This window comes from Triturus cristatus, chromosome 3_1 (assembly GCF_964204655.1).
Source record: "Triturus cristatus chromosome 3_1, aTriCri1.1, whole genome shotgun sequence".
Lineage (NCBI taxonomy): Eukaryota > Metazoa > Chordata > Amphibia > Caudata > Salamandridae > Triturus > Triturus cristatus.
In genome coordinates, this window is record NC_140583.1 from 779,530,927 (window position 1) to 779,549,923 (window position 18,997).

The window sequence follows — 18,997 nt, forward strand, 5'->3', positions numbered from 1 at the left end:
GCATGCCACCTGGATAGTATTTGAGTGCTTCTCTCTGGGTATATGTTATTACATCCAGACATATAACACAGCAATAGAGATACCGCCTAAAAATTAGCCAGATTTGTTGGTTTTGCCAGTGTTTTTTTAGCAGGATCAAATAAATGAGTAACAAAGGCGACTTTGTTGTAAATAATTAGAATTGCAAATGTCTCAGTTCTGAAAATGTTAGACTAAATTAAACATTGCTAAGATCTGTGGAGGAGGAGGTAGTCTTCAGAGTGTCTCTATTACTTCTGTTTCCCTTCACGGCACTTTCTTCTGCCATCTCCTTGTCTGTTACATATTTGCTCCCTTTTTCTTCCTACGTCTTTCTGAAATCATCTGCATATCTCACACATCATCATTTTCCTCTTAACACCGTCTTGTCCCTGTTGTCTACTGCACATAATTATCTTCATCTCCTCATTTGACTAACCCCCCCCCCCCCCACACACAACCCATTCACTCGGATTTAATCACTCCATTTTATTTTATTTTGGCTGTCGGTATTTTGAGTTGTGCACATCCTTCGCACATTTTGCTATAAAATCACAATTACAAGTGGCACATATGCGACCGTCATTATGTGCGCTATGGAGAGAGGCAAAGGATTGCATGTGGATGTGCATGAAGTCTGAACGCCTTTATTACTCACTGACAGGCTCTGTGGGACATTCACACAACCTACATACTGTCGCTCTCACTTCAGCTTTATCTTTTGACCTGTCATGAACCCTTTCCCACAACCAGAATGCACTCAGATGTCTACAGGTGACTTGGTACATGTTAATGGGACTTATGTTTAAAGAAAAAAACAACAGAAACACTACTTGTGGGAAATATAAATACTTTTAGGGGATACAAGAGGAAGCTGAAATGAAATGTATACTGGGAATGCATCATTGTAATGGTTTGCCTGTAATGCACATGAATGTAGGACCCAAGAAGGACCAATTACAAAAACAGTTTTGAATTACTGCTGCATTTGAAACTTGGCAGGAGTCGACCCACTTAAAGCCCTGCCGTTGACACTCTGATGTGCAGTGAATGATGGGTAAGGGCCCAATCTGATCTGTGCCCTCTGCCGTGCCTTCGAATTATACACATCTTCTTAGGTCACTAGGATCAATCCCGACTTTCCTGTTTAAACAAATTGTGTGATCCTTGGCAAATATTTTATTTTGCCAAGCCTCCTTTTTCTTCATTATCACATATGGGAGCACTTTCAAATGTGTGAGCTTAGAAAGTGTGTTGTACAAAAACCTTGTTTTTGATTCAAACAACTACAATTTTTTCTCCATTTATAATGAGAATCTAGGCAACATACTGGTTACACATGACAAATGACTTGCCTCTGGTTTCACAAGCGGCATTTTCGTAAGGGCTGGTGGGGCATGAATATTTCAAAGTACATGTTTTAAAACTGTCACTTTAATAAATGCTTCTCAATGCAGTGATATAATCTGAACTCACTGCTGTATGTTAAAGAAATACACATTTTTTAAATTTGAAGCAACTCTTTTGCATTATATTTGTTGCACAATTGACTTGCCAACTATTTTCTTGGCTTAACCGACTATTATTGTCAGGCCAAGACCCGACTAGATAATTATTTGGGGCAGTGTTCCTCCTCATACACCCCCCCAAAGCTATGTCACTGTGTATGCATCATCCTCCACTCTGCTGTTCTCCACTCCATGACACTCTGCCACTCAACTCTACGACACCATACTCCACTATGACTCTCTACTCTATGGCACTCCAGTCTGACACTATACTCTGCGACCTTCTACTCTGCGACCTTCTACTCTACAACACTCTACTCTCCACGACACTCCACAACACAAACGCTACTCCACGACACTCCACTTCACTCCATTCCACTCCACTCTATGACACTCTACTATACGCCCTCCCACTCTACAACACTCTGCTTCCTCCACAACAATCTACGCCACTACATGACACTCCAATTCACTCCATTCCATGCCACTCAACTCTCCTCTACTCCACTTTATGTCTCTCTATTCCTCTCCATAACTCTCCATTCTACTCCATGGCACTCCACTTTACGACACTCCACCCCACGCCACTCTTCTTTACCCCAATAACTCTTAGTAATGCTAAACAGCAGTCACGCTGTTGTAAAACATGGCTAAAATATACTGGCAATGCCAAAAGCTCTTGCAAAGGGAAGACCTATTGGCTTTGCCAATGCTGGTTTACATTACTGCTGGCAAACCTGCCTGATGAACTGAGGTGATCACTGCTACTAATATTGCTTATAGCGGCCGCTAATATAATCTTGTCTGATGTGGTCACTATTAAAACACAGAGGGCCATATGTAGGTAGAACAGGTTTTGCGATTCTCTAATTGCAATTTTTAGGGAATCGCAATTAGAGAATTGCAAAACGGAATGTAGGTAGGATTAGCAAATAATTTTGCGAATCCTACATATTCCTTAATTGCGAATTGCAAATTGCAATTCGCAATTAAGGAATACCTCCCCATTCATTCCTATGGGCCTAGAGGCCCATAGGAATGAATGGGAAGACATTCTCAATTTGCGATTCTCAATTAGAGAATCGCAAATTGAGAATGCAATTTCAAGTGTGCCAGGGTGTCAAAAGGACACCCTGTTGCACCCCTGAAATGAGCATGGGTGCACATGTGGCACACATACATGCCCTAAGGACATGTGTGTGCACCACATGCCACTTTGAAAAATGCAAAAATATGCATTTTTGAAAGAAATTGCAAATTACCACCAACCTGTAGTTGGTGGTAATTTGCGATTCCTTAAGGCCAAATTGCACTTTTTTGGTGCTTCTTACATTGCATTTAAGGAATCGCAAAATTTGTGATTCATTAAATGCAATTGCAAAATAAGGAATCGCAAATTTAGCGATTCCTTATTTTGCACGCAGATTTGCCTTCCTACATTCCACTTGGCAAAATTGCGATCGCAAACGCCGAAATTCGGCGAATTTCGGTGTTTGCGATCGCAATTTTGCTTTCTACATATGGCCCTAATATTATTAGTAACTCAGCATGATTTCCATTGAACATAAGTAGCTCTTAACACAAAAAGTTTGGAGACCCTTGGGTTAATGGGACTGGCAGGCCTCAGAAGACCTTGGACAGGGATCACAGAGAATCATTTTTACCGCAGGAAGTGCAGTCTATTAGGTGGTGACTTGTGGCATGTGTTCCTAGGGCCTTTTTGGATTACCCCAAAAATGATTCCCTTCATGTCACCAGGCAGAGCTTATTTTATATGGTACTTGCTAGGGCCTTCTTGCTACATCATTAAAGCGGCATTGCAAGGCGTTACCATAGTCTTATTCTGTGACATTCACTTTATCATCCTGTGACAATGAGAGCCTGAGTTGGCTCTGGTAGGCTTTGAACTGGTGACCTGCAAGGTGCCCACAGGTTTCTCCAACCGATGCATGAGATTCTCAATGGCATAGCCAGTGTGTCATGGGCCCTAGTGCAAGGAAGGAACTTGACCGCCTAGCTGCTGTTTGAACTGTAAAGTACAGCAATACTTAGGATTTGGTTAGCCCCTCAAGCCCCTGGACCCCGGTGTCACTGCACCAACAGTAAAGATGGAAGCTTAACCTATGGAAACCCTCTCAGCTATCCTGCCAGATACAATGATCAGGTACTCTAGGCCCAGAAAGGTGGTGCTCAAAGGAACTGGCTCTGTACTGGGACTGTGTAAAAAGAGTGGTGCAGGAGTATACGCTGTGTACCCTGTTGGCCTGGATGGTTCAAGGAATAGATCAAGGATAACTCCTCGCCTGCATCAGCAGCTGACTCAGAGACGTTCCTGCAGCCAATGGATGGTCCTAATGGCTTAAGAGCTATTTATTAGTCTTCTGCTTATTTAATTTTGTTTTTTGCTGCAGTTAAGCATCATCATTAAGCTCTACTTTAAAACAAAACAAACCTGAATGAGTTTGTCCTGAAAAAAAAAATAGATGCAGTAAGCATTATTTTACCCGGAAGAGAGGATGTGGCCTAATGGCTAGAGCTGTCGACCTCAAAGCTGGGGAAGCGGGTTGGAGTCTTGGCAAGGACGGCACCATCCTGTGATTCTCGGCAAATCACTCAATCATCCTGTGCCAAACAACAACAAAAAAGAATGTGTCCGTCTGTAACGCCCATGCTCATGTAAAGCGCTCTGAAACCTTGGGGTCTAGTTCCTGCTATATAAAACTCCCAGAAAAAAACACAGTCTACCCTGTAATACGCAACAAAGTATAACATATTTTCAGCATAATTGTATACACAAACTATTTGGTATGAATGCAGTATGTATACCAGTGTGATAGGGTAACGAGAGAAGAAAAGTTGCATTTACTCAATACGCTGCTTTCCAAATGGTTGACTTGGCCCCTGGTGTAGCTACACTGTTAAAGTGAACAGAAGGTTATGTTTGTTTGGTAAACACTGGGACTGCGGAATAAGACCATATTAAGGTCAGATCATGGACATGTTTTTGTGAAGCCGCCTCTGGCGTCCTCTCCCTGTGCACCCTTCACCCCATGCTGTCCTGTGGTGTGAACCAGGCCAGGCTGTCACACTTATGTGCATCTACGGAATAGACATGACCGCCTCCCCAGCCCTCTTGAGCGTGAACACTTCAAACGCATCACAGCATTTGAAGAATGATTCTATGCCATTAAATTGAACAGGACTAGTTCATATCTGAAATTTAACTCTTTACGTGAACGTAACTGCCTTGGTACACCTGTGATAAAATGTCACTCATAGTGTCACGCATAAACAATTGAAATGTCGCACAGGCTGAAAACATTGTATTGTATTGTAATTGCATTTATATAGCGCTTACTACCCCTGACGAGGCGTCATAGCGCTTTTTCGGCAAGTAGCACGCTACTCCGGGACCCATAAAGGGTTAGTGTTGAATTAGTATTGCGAAATATGAAAGTAATTTAAGTGGTGTATACGTTACTCAGTTATTTGGATTTGGAAGGATAGCAGGAGAATAGAAGAGGAAAAAAGGTTTGTATTTATATAGCGCTTGTTACTCCTGATGGATGTTGAAGCGCTTTTCTGGCGAGTAGCACGCTACTCCAGAACCCATAAAGGATTAGTGTTGAAAATTAGTACAGTGAAATATGAAGTAATTTGAGTGGTGGATATGTTATTCAGTTATTTGGATAGAGAAGGGTAGGCAGTGGGATAGAACAGGGAACGAGGTTTATATTTATATAGCGCTTGCTACCCATGATGGGTTTTGAAGCGCTTTTTTGGCGAGTAGCACGGTACTCTGGAACCTATAGGATTAGTGTTGAATTAGTATAGTGAAATATGAAAGTAATTTGAATGGTGGATAGGTTAGTCAGTTATTTGGATTGAGAAGGCTTGGGGAGGGGTCGAAAAGGGAAAAAGCTTTGCATTTATATAGTGCTTGTAACCCTGATGGGGTGTTGAAGCGCTTTATTGGCGAGTAGCACGCTATTCTGGAACCCATAAAGGATTAGGGGTGACTTAGTATAGTGGAATATGAAATTTGAGAAGTGACATGTTAGTCTGTTATTTCGATTGAAAAGGATAGTGGAGGGATAGAAGAGTGAAGGATTTAAGTGGTTTCCTTACCTGTCACCTGTGTAGACTGAAGAGGGAGCTTTGGATTGCGAGCACGCTGGAGCGGCTCTTCCTTTCATCTACTCCTCGCGGAACCCGCTTCGCGGGTCCCGCTTCGCATCTGGTTCTCTAATTAGCGCTGCTGGAAGCGCGCTGTGCCTGCGAACTCTTATTCCAGACTGAGCCTCTGTGGCGGTGGTGTGTGCAGGGCTGCGAGCGTGGTCAAGCGAGGACTTCAAGTCCCAGGAGCGCCTGACCCTCGGCATCACCAGCAGCTGACCCGCTCTCCCTGCTGGCTCCTCCCCCGCCTCAGCGCGGCTAAAACCAGCGCGTCAGTTTCTCTGTTGGTTTCCTTACCTGTCACCTGTGTAGACTGAAGAGGGAGCTTTGGATTGCGAGCACGCTGGAGCGGCTCTTCCTTTCATCTACTCCTCGCGGAACCCGCTTCGCGGGTCCCGCTTCGCATCTGGTTCTCTAATTAGCGCTGCTGGAAGCGCGCTGTGCCTGCGAACTCTTATTCCAGACTGAGCCTCTGTGGCGGTGGTGTGTGCAGGGCTGCGAGCGTGGTCAAGCGAGGACTTCAAGTCCCAGGAGCGCCTGACCCTCGGCATCACCAGCAGCTGACCCGCTCTCCCTGCTGGCTCCTCCCCCGCCTCAGCGCGGCTAAAACCAGCGCGTCAGTTTCTCTGTTGGTTTCCTTACCTGTCACCTGTGTAGACTGAAGAGGGAGCTTTGGATTGCGAGCACCCTGGAGCGGCTCTTCCTTTCATCTACTCCTCGCGGAACCCGCTTCGCGGGTCCCGCTTCGCATCTGGTTCTCTAATTAGCGCTGCTGGAAGCGCGCTGTGCCTGCGAACTCTTATTCCAGACTGAGCCTCTGTGGCGGTGGTGTGTGCAGGGCTGCGAGCGTGGTCAAGCGAGGACTTCAAGTCCCAGGAGCGCCTGACCCTCGGCATCACCAGCAGCTGACCCGCTCTCCCTGCTGGCTCCTCCCCCGCCTCAGCGCGGCTATAAACCTCCCTTGTGTCACCGCAACGCGGGAGCGCGCGGGAGCGCGCCGGGAGAAGCCCGGGACAAGGGCGGGACCGTCTGAGGCCGTCAGAGGCTGAAGAAGGCTGGGCCCCCTCTCTTGGTTCTCCGGTATTAAATTTGTGTGACACTGCTTTTATAGATTTTATTGTATTTTAGGATTCTTAGTTTTTTAATTCTACAATTGTTATTAATTGACTTTTTACTCCCCGTCAAATTCAGTCTCATGACGGCTAAAAAACTACGCTCTGGCCGAGTGCTTGTAGGGAGATCTGGGTCTAAAACCAAATCTAACCCCCTTCGGAACAAAATTGCAACTTCCATGCAATTGAAAGGTCAATGTCAGCTTTTCAATTTTTGGGACAAAGGGAAAGATAAACCCATTGATTTGCAGTCCCCGAATGAAATCCCTGGGTCTAACGATTTGGTGCCTGTTAATGGGGTCATCGATGTTTCCTCTAGTTTGAGCTTGGTTGCTAGTCAATCTTTGCCTATTTTAGTTAGCCCTGAAGTACTAAGGGGCTCGCCTTCGGCGTTAAACAATGTACATCTGAAACAGAATGTACATTCGGGTAATCTGTCCTCAAAATCGGATAAAATTGTCCCCTCCCAAGTTGCAACAATGGATGTTCTTAAAGTATCTGTGAATACTGATCTTTTGTCAGCCGCGTCAGTTAAATCCCCTGTAGTAGGGAACGATTTTACACTGCCTGACATTGATTTAACAGCTCATAGGGCGCGGGTGGGATCGTTACATGGGAACCCTAAAGGTGTGCCTTTAGAGGAAGCAATAACTATCTCGAATACCGGTCCTCTAAGAAGCACACCTTCTAATAAACTAGATTTTTCCCTTTCTCAATTAAACTTTACATCTTGTTCAGGTCCAGTGTTGAACAATTTAACTGAGGGGTCTCCAAACATTAATGGGAGGCTAATTTCTAATTCTTTGTCCTCTCTGGAATCAATTCTTTCTTCGATTTTGAGTTTACTCGAAAAATTTGTGGGAGGTTCGGAATGTATTTTTGACACTGTAACGCAAATTTTGCAAGTACTTCTGCTAAGGAAAAATGAGTTAGTGTTAGATCTTCCCATACCATCGGTCTCTCTGTTGATGACCCCAAAAATAAGCGCTCCTTCCGCTTCGGCAGTTTTGGATTCAGCTCAATCTTCTCCTTTGACAGAAGGTCAAAAGGAAAAGAAACATGTAGTTCTTCCAGCTGTCCCCAATCCTGCCAAAGTGGTTTCGGCTGGTGCTAATTGTATAGCTCCAATGAGTGACAAGATAGAGGTAATAGCAACATCTCCTCTCGTTCCCAAATCTGAAATTCCATCTCTTTTTCCGATATTCTCCTTGCCACCAATTAAAGAAGAGGAGATCCCCAAAGTAAATACGGGATTGATGGGAAAAGTGAGTCCCCTGAAACACAAAAAGATTAGAATGAAGAAGAGGAGACCCATTCGAAGATTCGCTAAAAAAAGACAGAGGAAACTTCTTTTTGATAAGAATGCTGAGTTAAGTGCAGAAGATTCCCCGCAGGTGGAGCAGTCTCCTACCTCTCATGTAGAAGTTAGAGTTGTCTCGCCTAAAGAAGTCGCCCCTGCCTCTGGTCTAGGTTCTATAAGCTTTACCAATCCTTTCTTCCCTAAGGTTTCCCATCCTTCCGCTAATCCTTTTTCAGCTTATTGTAATGTTAATGCAGGATCTTCCCAAGTTAGTTCTAAGGTTAACACTTCATCGGTCATCCCGTCCTCTTCTTCCTTAAATCCGTCAGCAAGAACCTTTCAGGTCCCATCCTCAATGTCAGTTATTCTCCCAAAAGAAAAAATAAGTGTGGATACTTTATATCTTGATTTTTCTCCCTTATTTGAACCAGATTTAATTTTAAATAGATCTGCCCTACTGATCTGTTTTAAAGAGATCGAAAGTTTGAAATTAATTCAAACGTCCGACTTAGATATTGTATTTCTCCTTAACTCCTTCGTAGGGAAACCAATAAGATCAACAAGGGTGAAATTCTATTCGAAAGTTGTGTTAAATCTTGTTCTACAGTGGGCAGAGGAATTTCAAGTTAGAGGGATAGATGTTATGCCGCACTTTGGGGAAAAATGTACTCAAGGGATTCTTGCCAATTCTTCACTATCACTTCCCTCTAATACGGGTGTGCTGTTGTCGGATTGGTCTAATCTCAGATCAGAGGACCTAAAAATTTGTGTGGCTAGGAATGAAAGGCTAGTTTCATACAAAAACGCTCCCCTTAGGCAGACAGGGAAGGATGACCATTCTAAATGGAGTTGGTTACCTGGAGTTCTAGCGAGTAAATCCGCTCCCTGTTCTAAACAATCTTCCAATTTTTAACAGAGAGCTGAAATTTATCTCATGGAACACTGCAGGATTCAAGGATTATAAGGAGAAATTGGGTTTCTTGCATTCTCAAAAGGCAGACATAATTTGTTTGCAAGAAACCTGGGTTGAAGGAAGATTAGCTTTGGAAAAAGACTATTTTGTTTTGGAATACAGCGCAACCAGCACTAGAAGAGGCCATGCTAAGGGAGGGCTAGCATGCTTGTTATCTAATAGATTGCAATGGAACTATTCACACTATCTAGATCCAGGGAAACTGTTTCAAGCAATAACCCTAAAAGAGGTTTTTGAGGATTGCCCTAATAGATTGTTGATTGTGGTTAATATTTATATTCCCCCCAATTGTAGTTTTAACGCTGGTTTAAAAACTTTGTTCACGTTTTTAACTAAAGTGTTGGATGTCTCCCCAACCCCGCATGTGTTAATGTTTGGGGACTTAAATTGTAATATATCTAACTGTGGGTCGGAGTTGTTTAGAAATATTCAATTGGAAGAATCTTTGAATATACCACCTGCCCAGTTTCCCTCTAAAATTAAAACTAACAAAAGAGGTAAACTTATTTTAGATGGTTTACTTAAAGTTGAATGCTTAATAGTAAACGGGAGGCTTCGGTCTGACACCCCGGCAGCTTATACTCATAAATCTAATAAGGGAAAATCTATTATTGATTTTATCATGGTAGACTATGCCGGTTTTCACCTACTAAAGGATATGAAGGTCATTGAGTCTATTCTTAGTGACCATAATGCATTGATGCTTTCTGTCTCCGTTAATCTTCAGAAAGTGGATCCGTGGAGTCTGGATACAGATTTTGTGAATTTTGATTCCAGTTCTGGGAAATGTTTTTGGAACACTTGTACTGTTGAAAATGTGGTGCCTCTTTTGTATTTTGCTGTTGAGAATTTACCCCTCTGGGAAGGGAGAGAGCTGTTGAGTTTTATTAATTTTTTAGATTCTGTATCTGCTAGCGCAAAAAAGAAACCAGGTGTGAAACAATCCTTCGTAGTCCCTCATCCTCTACGGGCTATAAATAGAGAAATAAACAAAGTGGTAAGGGGACAATTTTTATCCTTTACCCAAGAAGCTAAGTCTAAGTTGTTTATCTTAAAGAGAAGGAGAGTTAGACTTAAGGCCCGTTTAAAACGTTTTAAGGAAGATGCCCTCTGGATTCAACTGAGGGAAGCTTCTTATAATGGCCAACCCAAGACTTTCTGGTCCTTAATTGGCAAAGGTTGTGGTACCAGAGCCAGTCCTACGCCTATTGCCATTGAGGAACAGGTGTGGGTTCATTATATCGAGAAGTTGTACAGTAACAATAATTCTCAAGTTTTTAATGCTGAATCTGAAAATGTCTCAAATATACTTGACTGTCCTACGGAAAGGGAAATTGAATATGCAATTAGGAATATGCGTTCCTCTGGTGCGATGGGTCCTGATAAAATCCCTATTTCAGTATTAAAACACCAGAGTGAACTTTGGAGTAAAATACTCTTTCCAGTGTTTAAATTTTGTTTTTCTAGTGGAACAGTCCCCCCCTCCTGGAAAGGAAGTATTATTGTCCCTTTATATAAAAAAGGGGCAAGAGATCTACCGCAAAATTACCGTCAAATCGCCTTGCTTGATGCCATTGGTAAGGTTTTCGCAAAATGTGTGCTTACTTTAATGAATCAATGGGTATCTGAACATAAAATTCTTCCCATGGAGCAAACAGGTTTCAGACAAAATCATGGAACTTTAGATAACCTGACTGCATTGCAAGTTATTACTGAAAAATATGTGAAAATCCGTGGTGGTCAGGTATATGGCGCCTTTATTGACTTCTCCACCGCCTTTGATAAAGTAGATAGAATTTTGCTGTGGAGAAAGTTATTTAACTTAGGTATGCCCCCATTCCTGATCAAGTTAATTCGCGCCCTTTACTCTGACACCTGGTGCAGAGTTCTACTTGGAGGTGAACGTGGTGTATCTAAATTAATTCCCACTTCCAATGGGTTGAAGCAAGGTTGCCTTTTGGCTCCATTGTTATTTTCTTTATATACAGTTGATTTACCCGTCACACTTTCGGCTTGCGCCGGTATTGCCCCTTCCTTGGGTGGTGTTCCAATTGCATGCCTTATGTATGCAGATGACATCCTGATTTTGGATCTCACCCCAAGGGGCCTGAACAATCGGTTGCAAGCACTCTCTGAATTTGCGGAAAGTCATTTTTTATCAATAAATTCGGCAAAAAGCAAGGTGATTTGCTTTTCCGGTAGAAAGAAGCCTAAATGCCTTAATTATCCATGGGTTGTGGGGGGGAAAAATTGGAATATGTGAAATCTTACACCTTCCTAGGTAAAATTGTCACTTATAATTTAAGTGACAAATTACACATTGATAATAACTCCCGGAAGGCTATTTCTCAGGGAAAGAGTTTAGTTTCCCTGTATAAAGCCACAGGTAGAAGGCATTTTTCTATTCTTTTAGATGTTTTCAGAGCGAAAGTTCCGGCCTCCCTGTTATACGGAATTGAGTTAATTGATGTAAAAAAGTGGAATTTTTTAAATTCTGCGGAAGGGAAAATTTTACGCAGTTTAATGTCTGTAGGTACAGCAAATTCGACTGCTTCCTTGAGACAGGAATTGGGCTTACGTAGTAGTTGGGTTCAAGGTCTGGCAAGTATAATACGTTGGGTTGTAGCTTTATCTAAAGGTGAACCTAATACCTTAAGAGATCTTATAAAAAATGAATTATTAGGATCTTTTAATGATTTCTCCCTGATTGTAAAAAACTTCAGATTTGCCGTGCTGCAATTAAAATTGGATGAGGGGACTTTATTTTTATTATCCTCTCATCAATTAAAAACTGTTTTGAAGTCAGCCTCTTGGGAATTGGGGTTTTGTCAGGATAGAGACTTCTGTTTAGCGAAAAAAGGTGGTTCGCCTGTTATCGAATCTTATACCCTGCGAAAAGCTCAATTGTATATGTCTTGGAACATCTCTCATGGCGTCAGACGCCTTGTGTACTTAGTAAGACATAATTTGCTTCCCCTGAAAGCTCTACATGCCAGCTGGTATGGTCATTCGGCATGCTGTGATCTTTGTCAATTGTATGATCAGGACTTAGATCATGTCATATTTGTTTGTCCTGCACTGATGTCTTGCAGGCGTAGATGGTTAAGACCAATTTGCTTACAACTCAACATATTATCTGCTTCTTTATTTAAGGCGGCCTTGATTAATCCACCTAATGAAATGTTTGCTTTTAAACTGTACAACTTTTTTAAATGTTTTTTGGACCTGTATTAAGCTTGAGTAATTGTGATGGAATAATATATTATGTATTTTTTGTTTTGTATGTATATGTTGTTTTATGTGGACCTCATAAAGAGTTCCTTATCATAATAAAATAAACTTGAAACTTGAAACTATTTATTTATCGGAGGTCATAGCAGTAGGAGGAGGCTTTTGGATGAGTAAAAAGAGGTTGTGGAGGGGAAGAGTCAGAGTGTAGAGTTAAAACATGGCCTTGTCACACTTAAACAAATGGAAAACCTGGCAGCTATGTAGCGCAGCAACAGGGAATCATGAGCGCTTCGCATCCAAAATGACCTTGGCGCGCATCCTGCTACAGAGATGGAAACAGTGACGGAAACTGAAAGGAAACAGATACGGGCTCCGACTCGGAGAAGAGAAATCTCAATGATGTCACAAAGAGCGCCGACTGTGGTCCTATGAAGGAGAAACACCTGATAAACAGAACATTGCAGACCTTTTATTCTGGGAGAGGAGACAGTGGGACAGTAACTTCAATAGAACCCGAAATTTGCCAAAATGTTAATGAAAAATTATAAACTCCCCATAAAGGAACTTCTAGTTGGCGGATAAATAAATAAATAAAAAAGTGAAAAGGAATACTTTCGAGACCACAGGGTGCTGTTTAATAACAAGCATTTACAATGCAATAGGTCTCGCAACTGTGTATTTTGGAGCTATTGGCATTGTAAATGGCAATGCCTTTAAAAAAATTAAAAGCCATTGTTATTTACAATACCAAAAGCAACACCTATTGCATTGCATAGAGTGTGTCCGTTACTGACCATATCTCGTAAGTGGGCGAGACCTAAAAATGAATGTGTCCTTGTATAACTGAAACTGGTGCTCATGTAAAGGCTCCAGTAACTTCGGGTTAGAGTTTGCGCTATATAAATCCTGCACAAAAAAAAAGAAAATACAGTGTAAACTGTATAAACTGTTACATTGGGGGTGGCTGCCTGCCTCACCCACCGTGGCACCCAGTAACGGTTTTGCTTTATTTTACCCATCCCGGCTCCCAGTAACGTGCCGCACTTCTGAGGGGGCCTCGTTTCGACACGAAGACTCCCTGTGCAACAAAAGTGCCCAGAAATAGAAAGCGGGGCGTTCATTAAGATGGTGGAGAGGGCGGACGTCACGGAAGGGGCACAGACTTCAGGGACAGCGCTTAGGGCTCTGTCTAACCGGACAGATGTTTCTAGGAGGCTGGGTGAGGGGTCGCAGGGTCTGGTTTGCTATTAGAGCATTGGGGCCGAGGGGTGGGAGTGGAGGGGTGGGGGGGTAGGACCGGTAACGTAGGCGAAAGCCTGCCTCATGCCTTGGGGGCAGTGCTGGGAATGAGACATTGGCAGCAGGTGGCAGGAATACCCATAAACATGTAACACTGCAGGAGTTAGGGTCTGTGATGAAGGGGAGCAGAGGTGGCCTGCGGCTAGAGCTGGGCAACCAGGCGTACATCTCAGACTTGGCTCAACGCCCATTGAGTCTGGATAAATCACGTGATCGCCCCATTCCTAAAAACGTGTAACTGGCCTGGTTCTCTCGCAAGGTGCCCTAATGCATTCGCATAAAACTGCCCCCAAAAAAAACCATGATTGCAGGGGTTGCATAATTTAATTTCCTGCGAGTGCTCCTGGGACAGGCAGCGTAGGTACACGAGAGAGGAAAGCAGTCAGGTACAGCACAGCTCTTCCAGAGCTTCACGTGTCCATGGCTCGGGGTCTTGCTTCCACTGAGTGTATCCTGAGAGCCGTGCAGAGAGGCAGGACATGGGCATGACACTTATTGTGTGACACGTCACAGCATTGCACTGATCACTGGAAGGTTACATACTATGCTGAAGCAATGACGGGCACCAGTATCGGGAGGGTGAGGCGTGTGGGTTACCTGTTGTGAAAATCATCAGATTAGAGGGGCGCAGATGTCCCGGAGGAGGGAATTCCAGACGCAGGCGCCACTCTCACAGAAGCGCCTGTCTCCCGTGCCTGCCTGATACTGACTGTTCGCTAGGTTCATCGGTGTGAGCAGAGGGTTGCCAATGTTGCCCCAGTGACTGAAAGTGAGGGTCCTTCTTGTGGGCGAAGCGTGGAATCATGAATGACATTCTGCAGTGCAACGGTCAGTCAGTCCCGATTAGGGGATGCTTTCTAACTGCGAAATGATGCGGACTTCCATATTTTGAGACTTTGAGCCTTTGTATTGAGTATGGAGAGGGCATTGCGGTATTCGATGCATGCAGAGACCAGTAGGGGGGTGCAAAGTTTCTCCATGCAAGCATAGTCTCAGTTAGTTTTTCCTGTGTTTCCTTTCCCTAAGTATTTGTGCATTTTACTCTCTAAGGATTGGTTGGTGCTGGTAACTCACGAGTATTTTTGTATGCAAGCGCCTGCCATGTTTCCCTTTAGGCCGGTAACTCAAGACCAGTGTGTGCTCGAGTGCACACCTCGTTCAGCACAAATTAAACTCATATACAGAATACTCATGAAAGTTCGGATTGTCTGCGGCTGTTCAACGCACATGGAATTTTACAACAACTCAAAGCTTTTATGACGTTTATGTTTTTGAGAAGTATGACAAGCGCACAAATAAAAACAAATGGTTGCACATCCTGAGTTTTTGTGCATGGATGGTAGGTTTGTTTGGGGCATTTCAGTTGACAGAAGGCCCATTGCGGTGCTCATGTGATTTGGATTTTCAGGCTGACGTGCTACTCCTGGGCTAGAAGTTAGTGAAACACTGGTGGCAAGAGAAGTGAGCTGGGATCCCATTGAGGGGAGTGCTGCATTAGATGAGACGCAGCAGCGGGAGGGACACCGAGCCCTGCACCGGCTTCCATCCGCAGTTGGCTCCCAACCCTGCACTGATCACTGGGCTGGAGCCGACCTGTGGCTCAGAGCTCACCACACACCCGCCCCTCCAAAGGGGCCTCAGTGTGCAGGGTAGTGCCTGCAGACTTTCTTATCTTTAGGGGGGGCCATCTGTTTCTAATTAGCATGGACGCGCTAAGGCCATGCTAATTAGAAACAGATGCCCCCCCCCCCAAAGAAAAGAAAGTGCTTCACGACAGCCGTGAAGCAGACAACCCAGTCCGGATGGGCCGTCCAAAAGCGAGAAAGGGCAGTGACCAAAGAGCATCCTTTTCAACGCCACCCAATGAAAATAATGGGCGGGGCTTCAAGTCCCCTTCTGAAATCTCCTCTCTCACTATATGTCCCAGAATCTAAAAGCTATACCTCTTTCCTTCTGACTTACGTTAACGCCCCCTATACAGACACACCACACAAAGAATGGGGTCCAGAATGAGAAATTGTGAAAACAATGCATGTGGCATATGCAACTGCTTCAGTTTCAGGTGTAACTAATCATAGAAAATGCACGAATCACCAAAACCGTAAACAGTGTAATATCAAGAATATATAATCTGAACTATATAAAAACATAACTTGGATGTAGGCAAAAGCAAATAGAATGAAGTAGTCTTATTATCCTTTACTCTGGCGACTAGTGAAGTCATTTACTCGTCTGTGAATTTGTTTAACACTGGCATCGGATAAGCAGGGACTGTATGATGAGACTGATTGGAATGCTTTGACCTAATTTCCCTTAAGCCTAACTTCTAGTCATATAAGGTGGCACTCCTGAAAAACATGACAATGGGGATAGTTACACTCCTCGTGATTATATTAAGGGTGAAGCACTGTATCCAGTGTAGTGTCAAGAGCAATCATTTAAAATTTAGGATAATCCTCTCCTAAAGCTGTTGCGATAAGTCTCACGCATTCATTCCAGAATTAAAGGAGTATCATTAGACTGAGCTAATTTAAGGCAGTAATAGAGATATTTGCTAACTGGGTCAAGAAACACGCTTTGTCCCAATTTGTAATCAGTGAACCCACTTAGTACCACTCCTGAGAACTCTTGCTACAGTTTGAGTAGCAATTTATGCAGAGCAAGCAAGTGACCGCTGTGCGTGTATACATGGTGGTGTTGGAGTTAGCAGTACACACAGGCACCTTTTTTTAAGAAAGATGCCACCACACACTCCCAGTATTCAGAGGAGTTCTGGGATGCGGGGTTTAGCAACAATGAGGTAAACTGGGATCCTGTTTACTCCTGGACATAAAATAAATTAATACTTTGGAGATTACTAACTGAGCTATTTTTTATCCCCTCACACTAAGCTAATCTTATATAGACAAACTCTAAACTAACCCCACTCACTCAGAATCCATGTATATTTAATAGATCGAAGAGTTGATAATAGGGGTACTTAACTGTAATCAATACCATGTGTGAGTTCCAGTGATATATTGTGGGTGGTCTGCTGTACTGATGGATAAAGTTAAGAATGGTCATGTGTTTGTATTCACAAGAGCATTGCCTCTAAACGTAAAGTATTATGATAAAGTTGGTATACGTGAAAAGAATGCATTATGTGAGCAATTATTTTTTTTGTTAATCTCTACAGAATTACTATGTACAGATGCAGCTTGTTAAATCCTGGTTAGATGGTGTCACTTCCACCACACCTACAGGCACAGCCTAAGGCAAATTAGTATAGAGCCCTCTGGGCCCTAAGGAATGCTCAATTACTTTGTGGTTCCTAATCTTGGTGCTTAAACATGTCAAGCACAGCATAGGATGAAGGTTGTTTCCTAATCCTGTGTAACTCACTATATTTTAACTTTTTTAACTTGTACTAGTGGCTATGAATAATAAAGGGCACTGAAGGGACAACTGGATATAATTTTAGCAGCATAGAGACTGTTAGGACCAAGTCGTCCTATAACAAAACCAAAAAGAACTCAGAATGAGCCCACTGAGTAACTTACCGCTGGTAAGAAGCAACCCCTATGATGATGCATGCCACCTACTGTGGGTGAGGGGTCTTTAGCACTGTAAAGGATAACAATAGTCTTAGTATATTTTGAGCCCTCTCCATCTGTGAAACTGTGGCATATTCAATCAGATAAGCATTTGCATTGCAAGTATATATTGTCAATAATCGGAAACTAGTCCCTGAAAACTGAAACAGGTGAAATTGTCAGGAGAAGGTTAACAGGTTAACCGATTTACTGGTGCCTTTCTCTGGTTATTCAATGTAAATGTGCAGCTCTGAAGGTGGGAGGGTGAAATTGAGGGTGAAACGGTACAGAACATATAACATAAAATATAAGATCCAGGGTCAAAGAGTCCACAGCAAAACCTGGATACCAGTTGTAATCCCAGGTTTTCCCAACTAACCTGCACATTTCTCAACCAATTACTTGCTCAGTCTTTCGATTGCCCAAAACCCCCTCAACCCCACAATAACCACTAAACTCTATATAAAAAAACGATTGTGCTTATTATTCGAGATAAGTCTCTGTGCACTAAACATTTTTCTTCTTCAAATGCTCGAATTGCAAGTTGGAAAGCATACAATTCATTTTTCAGGACAGCAAATCCACCTATTGGCATAAAACGTACCTAGTTAAGTTTGGAATTTTAGGCGCTCGATGTATGAGAGAAAATGAACCGGCATCTCATATTAACAGGCATCAACTTGATAAGGTTAAATTATTTGCATGCCACTGAATGATTTAAAGTGGATATTCGTGAGCAGTAGACAGAAATATGCAAACAAAAAACTCAAATTGTCCTCTCAGTGCATGTTTAAGGATGTCAAAATCTATGGCTCAAAAAAATATAAAAGCACAAGTCTGAACAGACTTGTGGCTCAGAGCTCACCACACACCCGCTCCTCCCCAGGGGCCTCTGTTTCTAATTAGCATGGCCTTGCTAAGGCCATACTAATTAGAAACAGATTGCCCCCCTAAAGATAAGAAAGTGCTTCACGACAGCCGTGAAGCAGACGACCCAGTCCGGATGGGCCATCCAAAAGGGAGAAAGGGCAGTGACCAAAAAGCATCCTTTTCAAGGGGAAGCCAGCGTTTAGCATAAACGCTGATGCCACCCAATGAAAATGATGGGCGGGGCTTCAAGTCCCCTTCTGAAATCTCCTCTCTCGCTATATGTCTCGCCGAGCGAGCAGCGCATGCGCTGCAACGCTAGGCGAGACCTAAAAATACCGCTCCATATTGTTAGAAACTTTTTTCAGTAAATGAGAGGTGTCCATGAGTCTGTTACTTTATACTGTTGGGTTGTTTGTGGAGACCCTTGTTCACAAAGCTGCTTCTTTCCATTTAGCCAACCTGCAGTAAAGGCGGTGGGCTTGCAGCTGAGCAAGCAGCACCCAATGGGGGAATGGAGTCCTTCAGAAGAGGTGGGGCACCATGGGGCTGCCAAGGAGGAGCCGCCACCCGCTCAGACCTACGACGTCTCCCGCCTGCGCAGTTCCTCGGTGGAAATACGGGAGAAGGGATCAGAGATCCTGAAGGAAGAGCTGCAGAAGGCTCAGAAGGTAAGGCCTCTTGCCACTCAAGGATTCTTTTCCACAGTGATCCTGGCACACATAGAGCTCTGGGCCTCTTGTCTGCATGGGCACAGCATGGGAGTTCCTAACTACATAGGTAGCAGCTGAGACAGAGTGTGGCATGGCTCAAGGGGTGCAAACGGTGCATCTATCTCTCTGATTCTCTGTTTCAAGTAATGTTCGCTCAGACTAATAAGATGGCTGTGGGTATAATGAAGCATTTCACAGGACTGCTTCATGGGTCAGAAGAGTATA

At 43.4% G+C, this 18,997-nt stretch overlaps 1 protein-coding gene across 12 annotated transcripts in view; it reads left to right on the forward strand.

Moving 5' to 3' along the window:
• RAB3IL1 (RAB3A interacting protein like 1) overlaps window positions 1-18,997 on the forward strand; it is a 235,978-nt gene that overhangs the window by 123,097 nt on the left and 93,884 nt on the right. For all 12 annotated transcript variants that reach the window (XM_085644988.1, XM_085644983.1, XM_085644987.1 and 9 more), the window contains one exon: window positions 18,517-18,730. In XM_085644988.1, the coding sequence (XP_085501114.1) occupies window positions 18,517-18,730 (214 nt within the window). The remainder of the gene's footprint in view (window positions 1-18,516; window positions 18,731-18,997) is intronic.